The 14748-nt window shown below is 39.8% G+C and overlaps 1 protein-coding gene across 5 annotated transcripts in view; it reads right to left on the reverse strand.

The window, feature by feature from the left end:
• Positions 1-7094: 7094 nt before the first annotated feature.
• The window catches only part of FBXO30 (F-box protein 30), a 28041-nt gene continuing 20387 nt past the window's right edge, over positions 7095-14748 (reverse strand). For all 5 annotated transcript variants that reach the window (XM_077143396.1, XM_077143394.1, XM_077143395.1 and 2 more), the window contains one exon: positions 7095-12483. In XM_077143396.1, the coding sequence (XP_076999511.1) occupies positions 12280-12483 (204 nt within the window). In that variant the 3' untranslated portion in view covers positions 7095-12279. The remainder of the gene's footprint in view (positions 12484-14748) is intronic.

Below are 14748 nucleotides of genomic sequence, written 5' to 3' on the forward strand. Positions count from 1 at the left end.
TATCTATAAAAGGATAGATACTGTATAATCTCAATATTATGACTCTGGGAAAGGTGACAATGTCAGGGCTCAGGTGAGCCAATTGAGTTGCTCTGAGTAATAGGCCAAGAAGTGATCAGCTCCCAGATGGAAAGTCAATGCAACTTCCTCTGATATTTTCCTATCGTATGACCTAGACGAAGATTTTGAGGACAGATGGGGAATTTGGTGCAGTCCTGCCTGCATAGCCCTCCCCCCTTCCTTCTTCTCTCCCTCTTCTCTCCCTTCTCCTTTCCTCTCTTTTTCATTCTCTCTTTCTTTGCCTTTCTTTCTCTGTTCTTTTTCTTCCTCCTTCCTTCCTCTGCTGGTTTGAAAAGATGTATGTCCCCTAGAAAAACCATGTTTTAATCTAAATCTCATTTCATAAAGGCAGAATAATCCCTATTTAATACTGTATGTTTGAAACTGCAATCAGATCATCTCCCTGGAGATGTGATCTAATCAAGAGTGGTAGTTAAACTGGATTAGGTGACAGCATGTCTCCACCCATTTGGGTGGATCTTGATAAGTTTCTGGAGCCCTATAAAAGAGGAAACATTTTGGAGAATAATAAAGATTCAGAGAGAGCCAGAGAAGAATGACATAGCCACAAGAAGCAGAGAGCCCAGTAGCCAGCGACCTTTGGAGATGAAGAAGGAAAATGCCTCCCGGGGAGCTTCATGAAACAGGAAGCCAGGAGAGAAAGCTAGCAGATGACGCCGTGTTTGCCATGTGCCCTTCCAAATGAGAGAGGAAACCTGGCTGTTCACCATGTGCCTTCTCACTTGAGAGAGAAACCCTGAACTTCATCGGCCTTGTTGAACCAAGGTATCTTCCCCTGGATGCCTTAGATTGGACATTTCTATAGACTTGTTTTAATTGGAACATTTTCTTGACCTTAGAATTATAAACTAGCAACTTATTAAATTCCCTTTTTTTAAAAAACATTCTGTTTCTGGTATATTACATTCCAGCAGCTAGCAAACTAGAACAGTGACTTTTCCAGTTTTCTCTGCTTGGGATGTTCATGACTGATTACTAATAATAGAAGGGAAATAATCATTGAGCACTGTGGTCTGAGTGGATAATGAATAACGGCCTTTCCAAGTGGTTGTGTTGTGTGTGTGCGCAAGTGTGCTAAGGGAAATCACTCTAGTTGTGGGAAAGAACAGAGATGTAGCCCCAAGTGGCCAGGATGTGGGAAGGGACAGTAACTACTAGGAGAGCATCTCAGAGGAAAGACCAATTTAACACTGGATATCAAAAGACTTGCAGTTACCTAAATCTGGGTTCACAAGTATTTACTAAGCACCAGCTCAGTACACATCCAACATGTCAAAAGACCAACAGTTATTAGGAAAGCAAAGGTTTCAATCACAGTTGCTGCTTATGACTGTGCAAACTGCTTCTCTTTCCTGGTGGATGCAGAAAAGGCAAAGGGCTCCTCTAGATCAACAGTCAGCAAACTGCCCCACAGACCAGCCGCCTGTATTTGTAAGTGAAGTTTATTGGAACAGAGACCTTTGAGCTCATTTGCATAATGTCTATTGCTCTAAAGAAAGAATTGAGTAGTTGCAACGAAAACCAAATGGCCTCAATGTCTAAAACATTTAGTATCTTGCTCTTTATGGAAAGATTGCCGCTCCCACACTAGACCAGGATTTCGCAACTCAGCACAATCGACACCATGCAGTCCATAATTTTTTTTTGTTTTGTGGGGCATTCCTGGGCATTGTTAGGATGTTTAGGAGCATTTGTGGAGTCTACCCCTAGAAAACAGTAGCACTCCTGCGGTGGTGACATCCCCATTGAGAAACACTGCTTTGGACAAGAACCATTATTTATGAGCTCACAACAAATCTTTGGTGCACATGGATCTTTCATGTCAACCTGTATAGTAATAAATGAAGAAGGAAACATGAAGATAATTTATTGAAAGTATAGAAATAATAAAAAGAGGATTTCTTCAAGCTCTCACTTCTACTTCTACCCAACAACACATACCTGTACTCAAACACTCAGCCTCGCCTTCCCTTCCCTTACAGTGGGTGTTGGTCCTCTAGTCTAAGGCCGTTTCTCCATTTCCACACTAGATCTCACTCCCTCATGTCTACTCAGGGACAGTGCTATAGCATTTCTCCCTTCATTCACTTCACAAATGTTTCTTTTCTTACCGTGCCAGGCCCATCAGTGACACTTATGCTATTATTTCTCTCATCTTAAAACAGACACATGAAAAACAAGTCTTAAGCCATTCTGTTCCTTACATTTCCTTCTAGTTACTGTACACATTCCTTTGATAACATTAGAGCAAGTCATCTTGGAAGATAATAAATCTTCAGATTCAAGGACATGATGAATCCCAAACAACATACATAAGAAATCTATACCTAGACCTATAACAATGAAAATGAAGAGCACCAGCAATGAGGTTATCTTAAAAACAGTCAGAGAAAAAAGATAATCTACGAAAGAAAGATTAAGTAGACTGACAGCTGACTTCTCACAATAACAATGGAAGCCAGAGGATGGTTGAAGAGCATCACTGAAGTACGTGAGTGGGTACAACCTACTCACAAGTCCTCCCAGTGATGAGTTCTCATTCCCTTATGTTGCTGATCCAGTCAGATCCATCAGCTCTAAAACAGAGGCAGTGACAGTAACACAGTACTTGTCCTGCTTTCTTTACACAGTGATTGGATATTAGTTCCCAGAACTCAAGGCCATAAAGCTACTTTTGTTCCTGCTTTATCTTGACTTGCTAAATAAATAACCACTCCTTGAATTATAAATATGTTTGATCTTAAAAGATTAGTCTTTTAATTTTTAATACTCTGGTATTTTTGTATCAAAACCATAAAGACATTGAATAAGCAAAAGGGTTGTTAATAGTAAAATATTCTATAAAAGCAGAGCTGCTGAAAGGTGGAGTTGGGTGACTACACTCCTGAGTTTTTCTCCTACCGTTCAGATATTCTGGAACTAAAACTTCCTAAACTCTCTCCACTCTCCAGCTCTTGTACCCTCTCTCCTTTCTTTTTAATCCCACACTATACCACCTAACATCCCTGAGAAAAACCCTCACCACGACTTCCACAACACACTAGACCACTACAGGACAGCTATATTTGGGCCCAAAGGAGTTAAACATAGTGGGCTTTCAAGAGTGTAATCCATTTATCCTGGTTCATTTCTCTCAGGAAACTTTTCCTGGAGAAGAAAATTCTTCATTTCATAACAAAACCTTCCTTTCCACTTCAAAAAAGAAAGAGGAAAAATGTAATAGAAAAATTTGATTTTTCAACTGGCTATAGTTTTAAAAATTCAGCAATATTTTAAAGAAAAATCTAAAGGGGCCAAAGGTCAGATCAAATTTGGAAATTCCCTTGACATTGTGGTCTGTCTAAATGGACATGATGCTGTCCATTCCCATGTACACATTCATTTGCAACAAGACTTTACAGCTCCTTGCATCAAGAGGTAGAGTCTACTTCTCCACCCCTCGAGCCTGGGCTTGGCCATGGGACTATTTAGAAAATGGGACATTAACAAACAGACCAGCAGCGGCTTGGAGAGGGATTACACACTGAGCTTACTCTCTTGCTCACTCTCTTTGCAACAGTCATGTAAATAAGCCCCGGCTAGTGGGAAGGGGGATGATAGACATGTGGCTTACTCATCTTCATCCTCTCGCCAACAGCTGCTGACTGCCAGACGTGTGAGCAAGCCTGTCTCAGGTCATCTAACCTCTAACCGAGCCAGCAACTGACGATGTGTGTGCGCCAACACAACAGGCACCAGCCAAGCCGGCCAAACCAAAACAGCCCAGCCAAACAATCATGAGCTAAATATAGTGCTGTTTTAAGCCACTGATTTTGGGGGGGGGGGGGGGGGGTTGCATGTTATGCAGCAAAAGCTAACTGAAACAGCATAAAAATTTGTTGTCTTTGTTTGTTTGTTTGTTTGTTCAACAAGCATTCCCTGAAGACATTCTGGCTAGGCTCAGGGACCCAAAGCCAAGCTAGAGGGGGCCACAATCTATAACAGTGTGAAAATTCACAATGCAGTGTAATGCTGAGAAAGGTGCAATGAAAATAGCATGTGACAAAGACACAAGGTGACTTACTGGCTTAGGATGGCCTTGGAAGAAAGTAGGTGAGAGCAATAATTGGATTCTCACCAATGAATTGACATTTACCAGCCAAAGAAAGTGAAGGAGACCATCTAAGCAAAGAAGAAAGCATACGCAAAGGCTGAGTCATGAAAATATCGAGAAATTCAATATAGTGGAAACGGAGCCAGAGGATGGAATAAGTTGATAATAAAGTAAATTTGGGTTAAATGACTCATTTGGTAAAAATGTGAAAAAAATCACAAAATTAAGCAAGAAATAATTAAAATGAAAAATCACAAAATTGTTCAAACCTCAATTATAATCATAATAACATTTCTCCCGTTCTCTCTGACACTGGAACTTATTTCTCTGTGTAAGTAAAGCTATTGCAGTACTAGTCTTTTCTTGTCTATTATATGTCTATTCTGATAGTTTAGTTCACATCATCAGCCCCATTCTGTTAGGGTCACTAATCATACTTGCTGTTCTAATTGGTATATACATACACCTGAATTATTTGCAAAGCAATTTAACTTTTCTTACATTGATTTGAATCAATAATTTCCTACAATCATTTCTTAGAACACAGTGGAAAAAATTGGTTTAGACTAATTCGAAAATTCCCCCTCTCAAAGTCAAGAAAATAAGCTTGATTGTTAATAAATGTATTCTTTGAGTACTAGACCATTTAAGAGCACATATACTATGCTAAAGAAAGAACATCTCTTTAAAGTGTTAGGAAGAGAGTGAGTATTTCAAGAATCATCATAAAACTCTGCCTAAAGCCTTCCCTTCTCTGGATCTTGTCTATCCATCTGGCACGGTTCCATCTTTTTAAAAGTATATATGACCCTACTTTGTATCACTTGTACCCCAATGTTGCCAATGTTGGGAGAAATGTGTTATACTGGGGAAAGTTACTCCCACTGAGAAATAAGAAATGAGACTGGGCTTCTGGTCTTTCTATCACCCACTACTTATAGTAGCAGAAGCAGTAACTACCTGTAAAACTTCAGGCAGGCCACCATCTTCCAGAAGGAGCTTGCACAGTGCCCTGCACAGGTACCTGATAATACTTGTTGAATGAATAAACAGAGCCACAAACTCGGCTTCAGTTATATGAATAAACAGAGCCACAAACTCAGCGCCCCATAATAAAATGACAAACTAAATGATCAATGCATTGGTTTGAAACTGTTTGTATCCCAGAAAAGCCATGCTCTTTTATTCCATTCTTGGGACAGACTTGCTGTAGGTGAGATCCTTTGATTAGTTGTTTCTATGGAGATGTGATCCACCCAGTTGTGGGGCAGGACCTTTTGATTAGATTATTTCCGTGGAGATGTGGCCCTGCCCATTCAAGGTAGATCTTAATTAGTTTATTGGAGTCCTTACAAGAGCTCATGGACAAAGTGAGAGCTCAGAGCCGACAGAGAGCAGAGAGATGATATTAAGACACAGACATTTGGAGAGGCTAAGTGAGGGGCCACAGATGCTAGACAGAAAGCCACTGGAAACAGGAACTGAGAGAGCTGTTTGAAACCAGAAGCCAGGATAGGATAGCAGACGTCGCCAGGTGCCTCCCAGTGCGAGAGGAGCCCTGGACTTGACTGGCCTTCCTTGAGTGAAGGTATCCTCATGTTGGTGCCTTAATTTAGACATTTTTGTGGCCTTTGGACTGTAAATGTGTAACTTAAATCCCCTTTGAAAAAGTCAATCCATTTCTGGTATATTGCATTCCAGCAGCTTTAGCAAACTGAAACAATCAGGAAAGTCCTCACCAATCCCAAAATTCAATGAAGTAATTTTTCCTACAAGACGACACAAAAGCAATACAAAGGAACACAAATTGCATACATCAGTTGAATTTATTATAGCCTGCCTAATACATACTATTTGTATTTGCTCTTTAAAAGGAACACAAAGTATAAAACTATAAAAAATAATCCTGGAAATTATACAAAAATTTTTAAAAGCATGATTTCTAAAAGACCTTTAAAAAGTGATTGAGATATGCCACAAGGAATCATAATAAAATGCAAAAGTTGAAAAACCAGCATTGATGTAGAAGCCAATTACCCATCATCACTGCGCATTACATATAAGGAAATCATGATAAATTACAGCTTCACTTCTGCTGCGATCAGTAGTACTTCTGTGACTGAATCCATGAATTTCATTACAACTTTCAACTGAATAAATGTGCAACTTTACTTATTATATAAATTAATACTAAAGCATACCTTGAGCATTTCACAAACCTTGGGAATACTGTCCTTTTTGGTTTTGGTAAAGACTGAAGATAGCATATCTTTTTGTATTTAATGTAAACCCAACTATTAATGCAAATCATGAGAAAAAGAAACTACATGGGGGAGCTAAATGACTTCTGTGGTAAGGAGCGTCTATGCAACTCCTTTTTAAAACACAATTCAAGTTTTCAGTACTGACTGGTGCTTACAACTCATCAAATGAACAGAGCAGGGCAATATAAACATTTCAAATGCAGCATAAAAATCTTTAGACTTCATGTCCACTGAACTAACCATTCAAAGGTAATTTAATATGTTAGGGCTGTCACCACAAAACTAGTGGAATGTTGTAGGAAAACGATATCATTCTTTACTCATTTCAAATCCCTTTCTAATATAGGTAATCATTTTTAAAAGTTATCACTCTGTACGAAAGACATTCAGTTAACCTAATTAAATATTCATTGAGCAATTCTACTCATGAACTGATGTAGAACCCCTAAAAATATCTATTTCTTTGATCTGATTTCTTTTAATCAAGTAATGTGATCAAACCCGAATGCAGTACTTCAATTTCTCCATACTAAGTATTTTCCATTGGTGAGCTGGACGTGACTTTAACAGAAGCTTTTGAAAAGTTACTTGGTTAAATCTGAACTTACTGACCCAAAATACCAACTTAAGGTCATTAGGAGAAGAAAAAAAAAAAAAAAAGCTCTAAGAATTTAATCTAGGCTTTTCAGTCACCTGATCAGAAAATTAAAGTCCTGGGATAAATAAGCAAATGCGCCAATTACTATGGAAAAGGTGACTTCAATGACAAAAACTTTCTGGAACAACAGCAGGGGTAGGACCCTCCGCTCAGTGTTAGTCAGTGAGCAATAACAAATCACTGCTGCTCATCCATCACTAGACTCCAAAACCAACACCGAATAATAACGTAGCTGAATACATAATCTAGTCTTTTCCTTTACCAAGGAATGAAGACATATACAAATCCATTTATTTGTTTAAGAATCCTGTCTGAGGCGGATAAAAAAGGATTCTAACAGCGCACATTTTAAAAAAGTACAATTAAATCTGATTAATTTACTTTTGCTGGGAAAGGACAATTTGACCTAATGAATCAGCCTTAAGAACTCAAGAGAAATGCATGCAGTTTTATTACTTCCAAATTCATAAACTATTACCACTAAAAGTAGCAATGCACTGAGGAACCATTTCCTACTACCATGATATTTGTGTGCAAATGGGTTAGCAAAATGATTTGGGGGATGCTTAAATTTTATTCATACTAATGAAATAGAATCATTTTCTTAGTTTATGTTGTCACTTCGTTTCAGAAATGCTTTTTTAATTGCCAAGAACAATGGAAAGCTCTAGTTCAATGTGAAAAGGATAAATTATTTAAAAAGGAGATTACATCGATGAGTTTTTATTTCTGTAATGCATGTTCATGAATCTTCCTTGTAATCCATTTCTTTGCAGTTTCTTTTTAAGTTCATGAAAAAATCACTCTCCACATAATACATTGGCATATCAATCTGAATACAAAATGTCAGTTTTGAAATGTTCTGGGTTAACAAAGCATCTCAAAATATATTTTCTCCAATAGTATAGATCAAGAGTTATTAAAATCTATGTGGCCAATTTATGAAAATAATGCATGTCAACAAATGAGTAATGAAATTTTAGAATTTCCTTAATTATAGGTGCAATAAAATACTTGTAAAAATCCATAAAAGGCCGTAGTTTAGCAAATGATTTTTCAGACCAACATACCAATTTGGGTAGTTCCTACTTTTTTTCTTTTCAGTATTACCCAACATTTCTTTCCAAAAACACTTACTAGGCACCATTCTAGACAATAATATTTTCCAACGTAATTTCCTTACATCTAAATGTCTCTTCTTTCTGCATTTGGTAAGTGGAAAACTTTGTCATATCAGGACACATTTCTCTCTCAAAGGCCCCAAAACACTCATCAGCACCTAATAAGTACCTTTGTTGTTACATCCATAAAATGAACACTGAAAGGTCTTTATCGTTTGATCTTACTTTCATCTTTTATTTAAAAAACAAAGTAATTGCCAAAAAGGTGACTTCAAAAAGAAATCTTTCTCTTCACTTACTTTGAAAGGACTTCACTAGACCTGACCTTTTCTTATAAGTGCAATTTTAAAAGATCAGATTTAGATTAAATTCTAACAAAACCATCACTGAATTATTTTAAACACAGTGGAGCTGGTCTGTGTTGATGTGATTTTTTTAAAGGCATAACTAATGTTCTCTTACTTCCTGGGCTCCACAGTGGGGAACCACTTACAATACGCAGACGTCAGTGTCTTTCCCTCAAAGCCATTTCCACTAGGAGAAAGAGGCAAATAATTTCATTCCAAGCCTTCGAAACAACACCCCTGCAGTTTCCAGTCCCATTTGCTTCCACTGTGGTGAGCCACCGTGCCCGAGACAAACACATTTTGTAATGTTTGCATAACTGCTCCTTAGGATATTTAAAAATATCATATAACCTTGTTTTGTTTTGTTTTCAGTCTAGATTGCAAAATATTAAAAAATCTGTTATGCTTTCAAACTCCTAACTACAGTCAAAATTCCATAGGTAAAATCTGTTAGTAATATAGTAACCTAAACTTCTCTATCTTCAAGGGATAAGGAAACTTGGCTGCAAACCCTGTTACCTTCAACATCATCAAGATCTCAAGACCCAAGGGTAAGGGACAGCTACAAAGGAACGCCACTGAAAGGATCAGTAGCACCGGGCCCAACACCAGAAACAATTCCACGCTACTGAAAAACAGAGACCCAGTATTAACAAGGCCCCTTCCTGTCGGGGCTGAAAGGATTCGTACAACTATTCTTGCAGGATTTAATCCAGTATTCTTCTACTCTAATTCCTTTGTTTATCCTAAACCTAAGGTGTTCACATTAGTCTGCCTCCACTACACAAAAGTGAGGTCGACATGACTCAAGGGATTAAGTCGCTCTGCAGTTCGCCTTAACATACGAACACGAGAGTAACGCTAGTAGTAATGATAAATTCAAAATACAGTTGAACAAAATTCTAACAATTAGAGTACCCAACTTGTTTTGCCATATGGCTGAAAGTCTGAGACAACTAATGTATATCACCTTTTAAACATTTTGAAACATTAATTAATATTAATAAAGTACCATCACACTCAGGTTTGGACTGCACTCATGAACACGTACATGCTCCAACAACACCCCCGTCAGGAGGGCACCTGGTTTTACCCTGCATCACACACAATCACCTGGAGAGCTTGAACCAGAAATCCCTGGCTCCTATCCGAGGTTCTGATTTGGTAGGTCTGGGGTGAGGCCCGAGAACCAGCATTTCTAGCATGTTCCCAGGTGATGCCGCGACTTCTGGCCCAGGTCCCACACTCTGGGAACCGCCGCTGTAAGTGATCCGTGAGCCTCAACAACCAGAGACACCAACTAGGGCAGGCCTGGGAAGGAGGCGAGGGATAAAAGTGAGCTCCAGTATTTCTCTCGGTCCGGAGGTTTGCGCTTTAACTTGCTGGTTAGCACAGACCAAAGAATCATCAAAAATTTGTCAAGTGACGATCTACTTGGCCAACACACACAGTTTTACCAGCTCAAAAAGCAAGCAACATTGCTCCCTTTACAAGCTAGACAACCACCATGCTGGAAGCTCTGTGGCCCTTCAATACTGCTACGCGAGACCACTTTCGAGAACTGAAGGGGCAGAGAAAGCTAAGCAATGTGTTCTCCATATTTTTGTTTTTAATTTAATGCTCCCCAGCAAAAGCAATGGGAGTCAATCAACACACAGCTCTTACAACACACAGAAAATCCACACCACAGAAACAGGATGATTATATTTGTCATTTGTCAAGTAAGTATTATATTTTTATTTAAATGAAAGTTTTTGCTTTTAAGTTACTGAACCATGTAGAGGGAAAACATTAATTTCATTAAAATTTGAACAAATGTTGCACAAAGAGAACATTTTAAATTTATAGTATGGTGGCATAACACAAGCAAAAGAGAGAACAGCCAGATGTGTGAAAGAAAAGAATTAAGAATGGGAAAATGTTCAAAATCTCATGATCCAGTGTGGAAGTAAGACACTAAGCTTAGTTTAAAGTCCATGGATTTAAAAATGCACAACCATGAAACACAAGCTAATGCTGGAGTTCTCCCTACAACATCCCTTTCCTCAGCAAAATCTTAAAAAGCAGAATCACATTTTACAGTCTTCAATACCTTCTGCTTTTTCTGTAGACACTGAGACTGTTTATGTAATTCAACCTCACAGCTGAAAAAGAAAGCTTAAGTGCTGAGGAGCACACCTCCTAATTAAGAAGGCTGGTGTGACAAAACCCATCAGTCTTTAATGTGATATTTTTCAACTGTACTAAGGTCCTGCTCCAACCAAAAAAAGTCTTAAGCAGATGAGGATTTCTCTTCACCGTCCAGGGAGCGCCTCAGCCAGCCCGAGCACCATGTATGGAAGCACCTCTAGCAGTCCAGCTCTCTCAGGGACAAACGGAGGAGGGGAAGACACAATGGGGTTCTGATATTTATAACAAGGTAACTTGCCACCATTTCAGACTACCCAGTGCCAGAAGTTACGTAAAACAAATAATTTAAGTACATGCCCCCTTCTTTGCAAAGTTATTCTAAATACTGATATATTTATTTTCTTAAACCAACCACATCAGGTCAGTTTAACAGTATAAATACCTCAAGAATAGGTCTTTGCTTATTTTTCTTTTATACCTCGATCTTTATACAAAGAAGCATTCATTTTTGTTTGAGCAGCCCATGGTAAATTAACTTGGAAATATTTTAAAGAGATTGCTGACTAAGATGTTTCTGCTTTTCAGGATTGTCTCTTTACAAAGAATATACCAAATTTCACACTTATTTAAATGTCTTAAAACAACATAGTCAGATTTTTTATAAACATCAAAAGGCAAAATTTTAAAATGCTTATGAGATAAAAACAGTTAAGTCCTTTCTGACATTTTAAAATCTCTTCACACAATATGACCAATTCAAACTTAAAATGAGGTATATTTTCTTCTCTCCAAATATCAAATACCTAGAAGATATAAAATACATGAGCAGGTTCAAATTAAAGTAAATTCAGAGGCTTCTTGTTTGTTTGTTTTTGCTTTAACCTGTCACACATTGGATGTGAACAAAAGAAATATAATTACTCTGTATGAGGGGCGTAAAGACATAAGACAAATACAGTTTTGTGGATTACTTTCAAAAGACGATAAATAGTGTGATCTAACACTAGTCATGATTTTAAGTATGTTTCAAGTGTCCATTCGAGGTCATCTACATACCAGCATCTGCACGAGCGGACACATGAAGATAAAACTTTACAGTGATCTTAGGGGGTGCTTAAGCAATTGAACATTTGTATCTTAATCTGGATTCTTAATCTTCCATACAATTAATAATCTGGCAAAAAAGTTTCACTTTTTGAATGCGTGGGTTACAGTCCAGAGAAAACATGAGGAATAAATTGTTTGGTCAGGATCTTGTTAGTTTCAGATGCCAAGAATTTAAGAACCAAAATATGCACACCATCAAAAATACTAATTTTGAAAATTACATAAGCTAAAAAATGAGCAAAAAAGTTAGATTAAATCACCCTGTCCAGCAAGTTCCAAAAGTTTCACACATTTCAAACATTAAGGCAACTTTTTTCCAGCTAAACAGTACTTATTTTATAAAAATATATGTCACTTCAAAACATTATATACATAGTGACAATAAATGCAGCTAGTTGTAATCTTTAATACATTAATAAAGTGTCATGTATTACAAAGATTAGGTGTTTGCATGTGTGTGCAAGTGGAGTGATGGTTTTTAAAGCACAGGTTTCAACACCGAGCGCAGAGAACGTCCTTCTTTAGTGAGTTCCCGAGTCACACACATGCATGGCAAAGGGACAGCATCCTCTCGTTTCTCTACAACGTTGTAACTGCATTTCTTCAAGTGGTCGGCCATGCTCAGGATGTCAGCGAATTTCCACTCATTAACAGAACAAAAGGCAGTACTGAATCGCCACACCTAAAAGGAAATTTTACTTCAGATTAAACAGGTCACTTCATAAGGAATCAAAGCACATTTCTTGCTCTAACTGCATCCGTCTCTAGTGTCAGAGAAACATTCTATATAAAGTTTCAAGTAGTTAGTTACAAAACTGAAAACTGAATCTGTTTGTCTAATTTTTATACCAGATACAAATCTGTTTATCAAATATTTAAATCATTTCTATGATACTATGACTTCAGTGTTACATCCAAGAATAAAAGAGAAAACTCAGTAAAGTAATATTTTTTAAAATTTCAACAATTTTTTTTTAAATGTTACCCCATGAATTCAGAGCCTGTTCCTATAAGACAGTATACATTGCATTATATATTTTTATCCTACCCAACTGGCTATATAGAACCACCCATTGTTGGAGAGTCTGACAGTGTTACTTTATTTCTAGGTTTTTCTCTCATGATTTCTATAAAAACATTCCAGAATACTGTAGTAAGAGACCTTATCTTCCCACCATTTACAAGTAGGGAAGGAACTCAGGGATAGTCAAGAATACAGGTGCCTCAATCTGTTTAAAATATTTCTAAAAATTACACAGAAACTTCAGCCTATATCACTATAAAATGTGCTTCTAGGCGAGGCGCTCCCCTGGCACGCTGCTCCCCGTCTGCTGGAGAATGGGGGTCCCAGCGGCTCCCCCTCGTGCTTACACCTTAGCGCACCAAGGAGCTGCCGGAGCCGGGGCGGGGGGGGGGGGGGGCGCGGGCGAGGGGCCGGGGGTGGCCCAGCCCAGCTCCCACCAGAGGACAGCGCAGGCCGTTGGGGAAGGGCGGCTGTCGTGGGGAGCTCCAGCACCCGCTCCTCCGGAAAGGGACGGCAGGCGGCTTTGCAGGAGCAGAGGCCGCCGGGGACTGGCACAAGGGCTCTCCCTGAGCGCTCGAGCTACGAAGCGCCCCCTCGGCGCGGGTCCTAGCAGTGACCCTCAGGGTGGTCCAGGTCCAGCCCTGCTGCCACCGCCTTCCTCCCAACCTCGCCCTGCAAAGGCGCAGGGGGAACCCGGAGCCACCCCGGAGTTCTGACAGAGCCAAGCAGGGAAAGCAGTCTCTACACTCACACAGCCAAGAACTCAGGAAAAGGAGGCAAAAAACAGAGGTTCCCACGCCCCGGTGCCGAGGTTTCTTCCAGTGGGTCATTGCCTGGTTCACCATCCCAGACGTGCCCACTCAGGGCCTGCCACACGGCGGGGGCAGGCGGCTCTGGTAAGCCACAAGGTCTTCCTTCTCAAGGAACTAACGGTCAATGAAGAAAAGTGAACATCAATCCATAAATTCGGACACAGCGGACGTGCTTTAGGAGGAATATAAATTATGGAGGAAAATAAATGGTTTCACAGTGGGGGTTCCAGAGGGCCGTCATACGAGGTCCGACTTAGTGAGATGCATGGAGGCTCTGGGGACCGGCTGCCTAGTTTTGACTCCATCAATTAGCTGACTACGAAACAAACTGCTCTAAACCTGTTTCTTCATCCACTTAAAAATGGGGTGGGAGGATTACACAAGTCAGCGAAAGGAAAGCCCTTAACACGTCGTCTAGCGTGTGTCACGTCCTCAACTGTAGCTCTTAGGCAGAGCACACCCAAAGACCTTGAAGAAAGAAAGAAAGTATCAGGAATGTGGCTGGAGCAGAAGTGACGAGGGGAACGTGAAGAAGCAAAGAGGACTGGATGTGAATAGTCTCAGCTGCTCGTCAAGGAGTCTGCCCCATCCCAGGCAGTGGACACGGCAGAGACGGCGTAAGAACTGCACCCGAGACCCTGCACAGAGCACGCTGAAGAGGGGCCCAACGGGAAGCAGAAACCCAGCCTGGAGGGGACTTCCGTGGTGATCTAGGAGAGAACTGAAGGTGAGGAAGAGCTAGGGAATGGCAGTGGAGACAGAAAAGCAAACCTGAGAGGGAACGGTAAAGAAGGGAAAACTTTGTGATCACCTGGATAGGGAAATAAAGAGGAAAAAAGGCTCAACCCTAACTCCTCAATTCGTGGTTTAGGCAACTTAGTAGCCAGGGTGCCGCTGACTGAGATGAAGGGGCATGGGAGCGGCACCGGTCAGACCTGCGGAGTTTGAGGAAACTGGGATAATCAGTGGTGAGGTCCAGCAGACACTGTGTATATCCTGGTCTAGAGCTCTGAAGGGGAAAATGGCTAGAACACAGAATATAAACTATATAAAGGATTTGTAGTCTCACCCACTCAAATCCGAGAGTAGGTGAGAATTTCTGTGCAGGAAT

Source organism: Tamandua tetradactyla, chromosome 25, assembly GCF_023851605.1.
Source record: "Tamandua tetradactyla isolate mTamTet1 chromosome 25, mTamTet1.pri, whole genome shotgun sequence".
In the NCBI taxonomy this organism is placed as follows: Eukaryota; Metazoa; Chordata; class Mammalia; order Pilosa; family Myrmecophagidae; genus Tamandua; species Tamandua tetradactyla.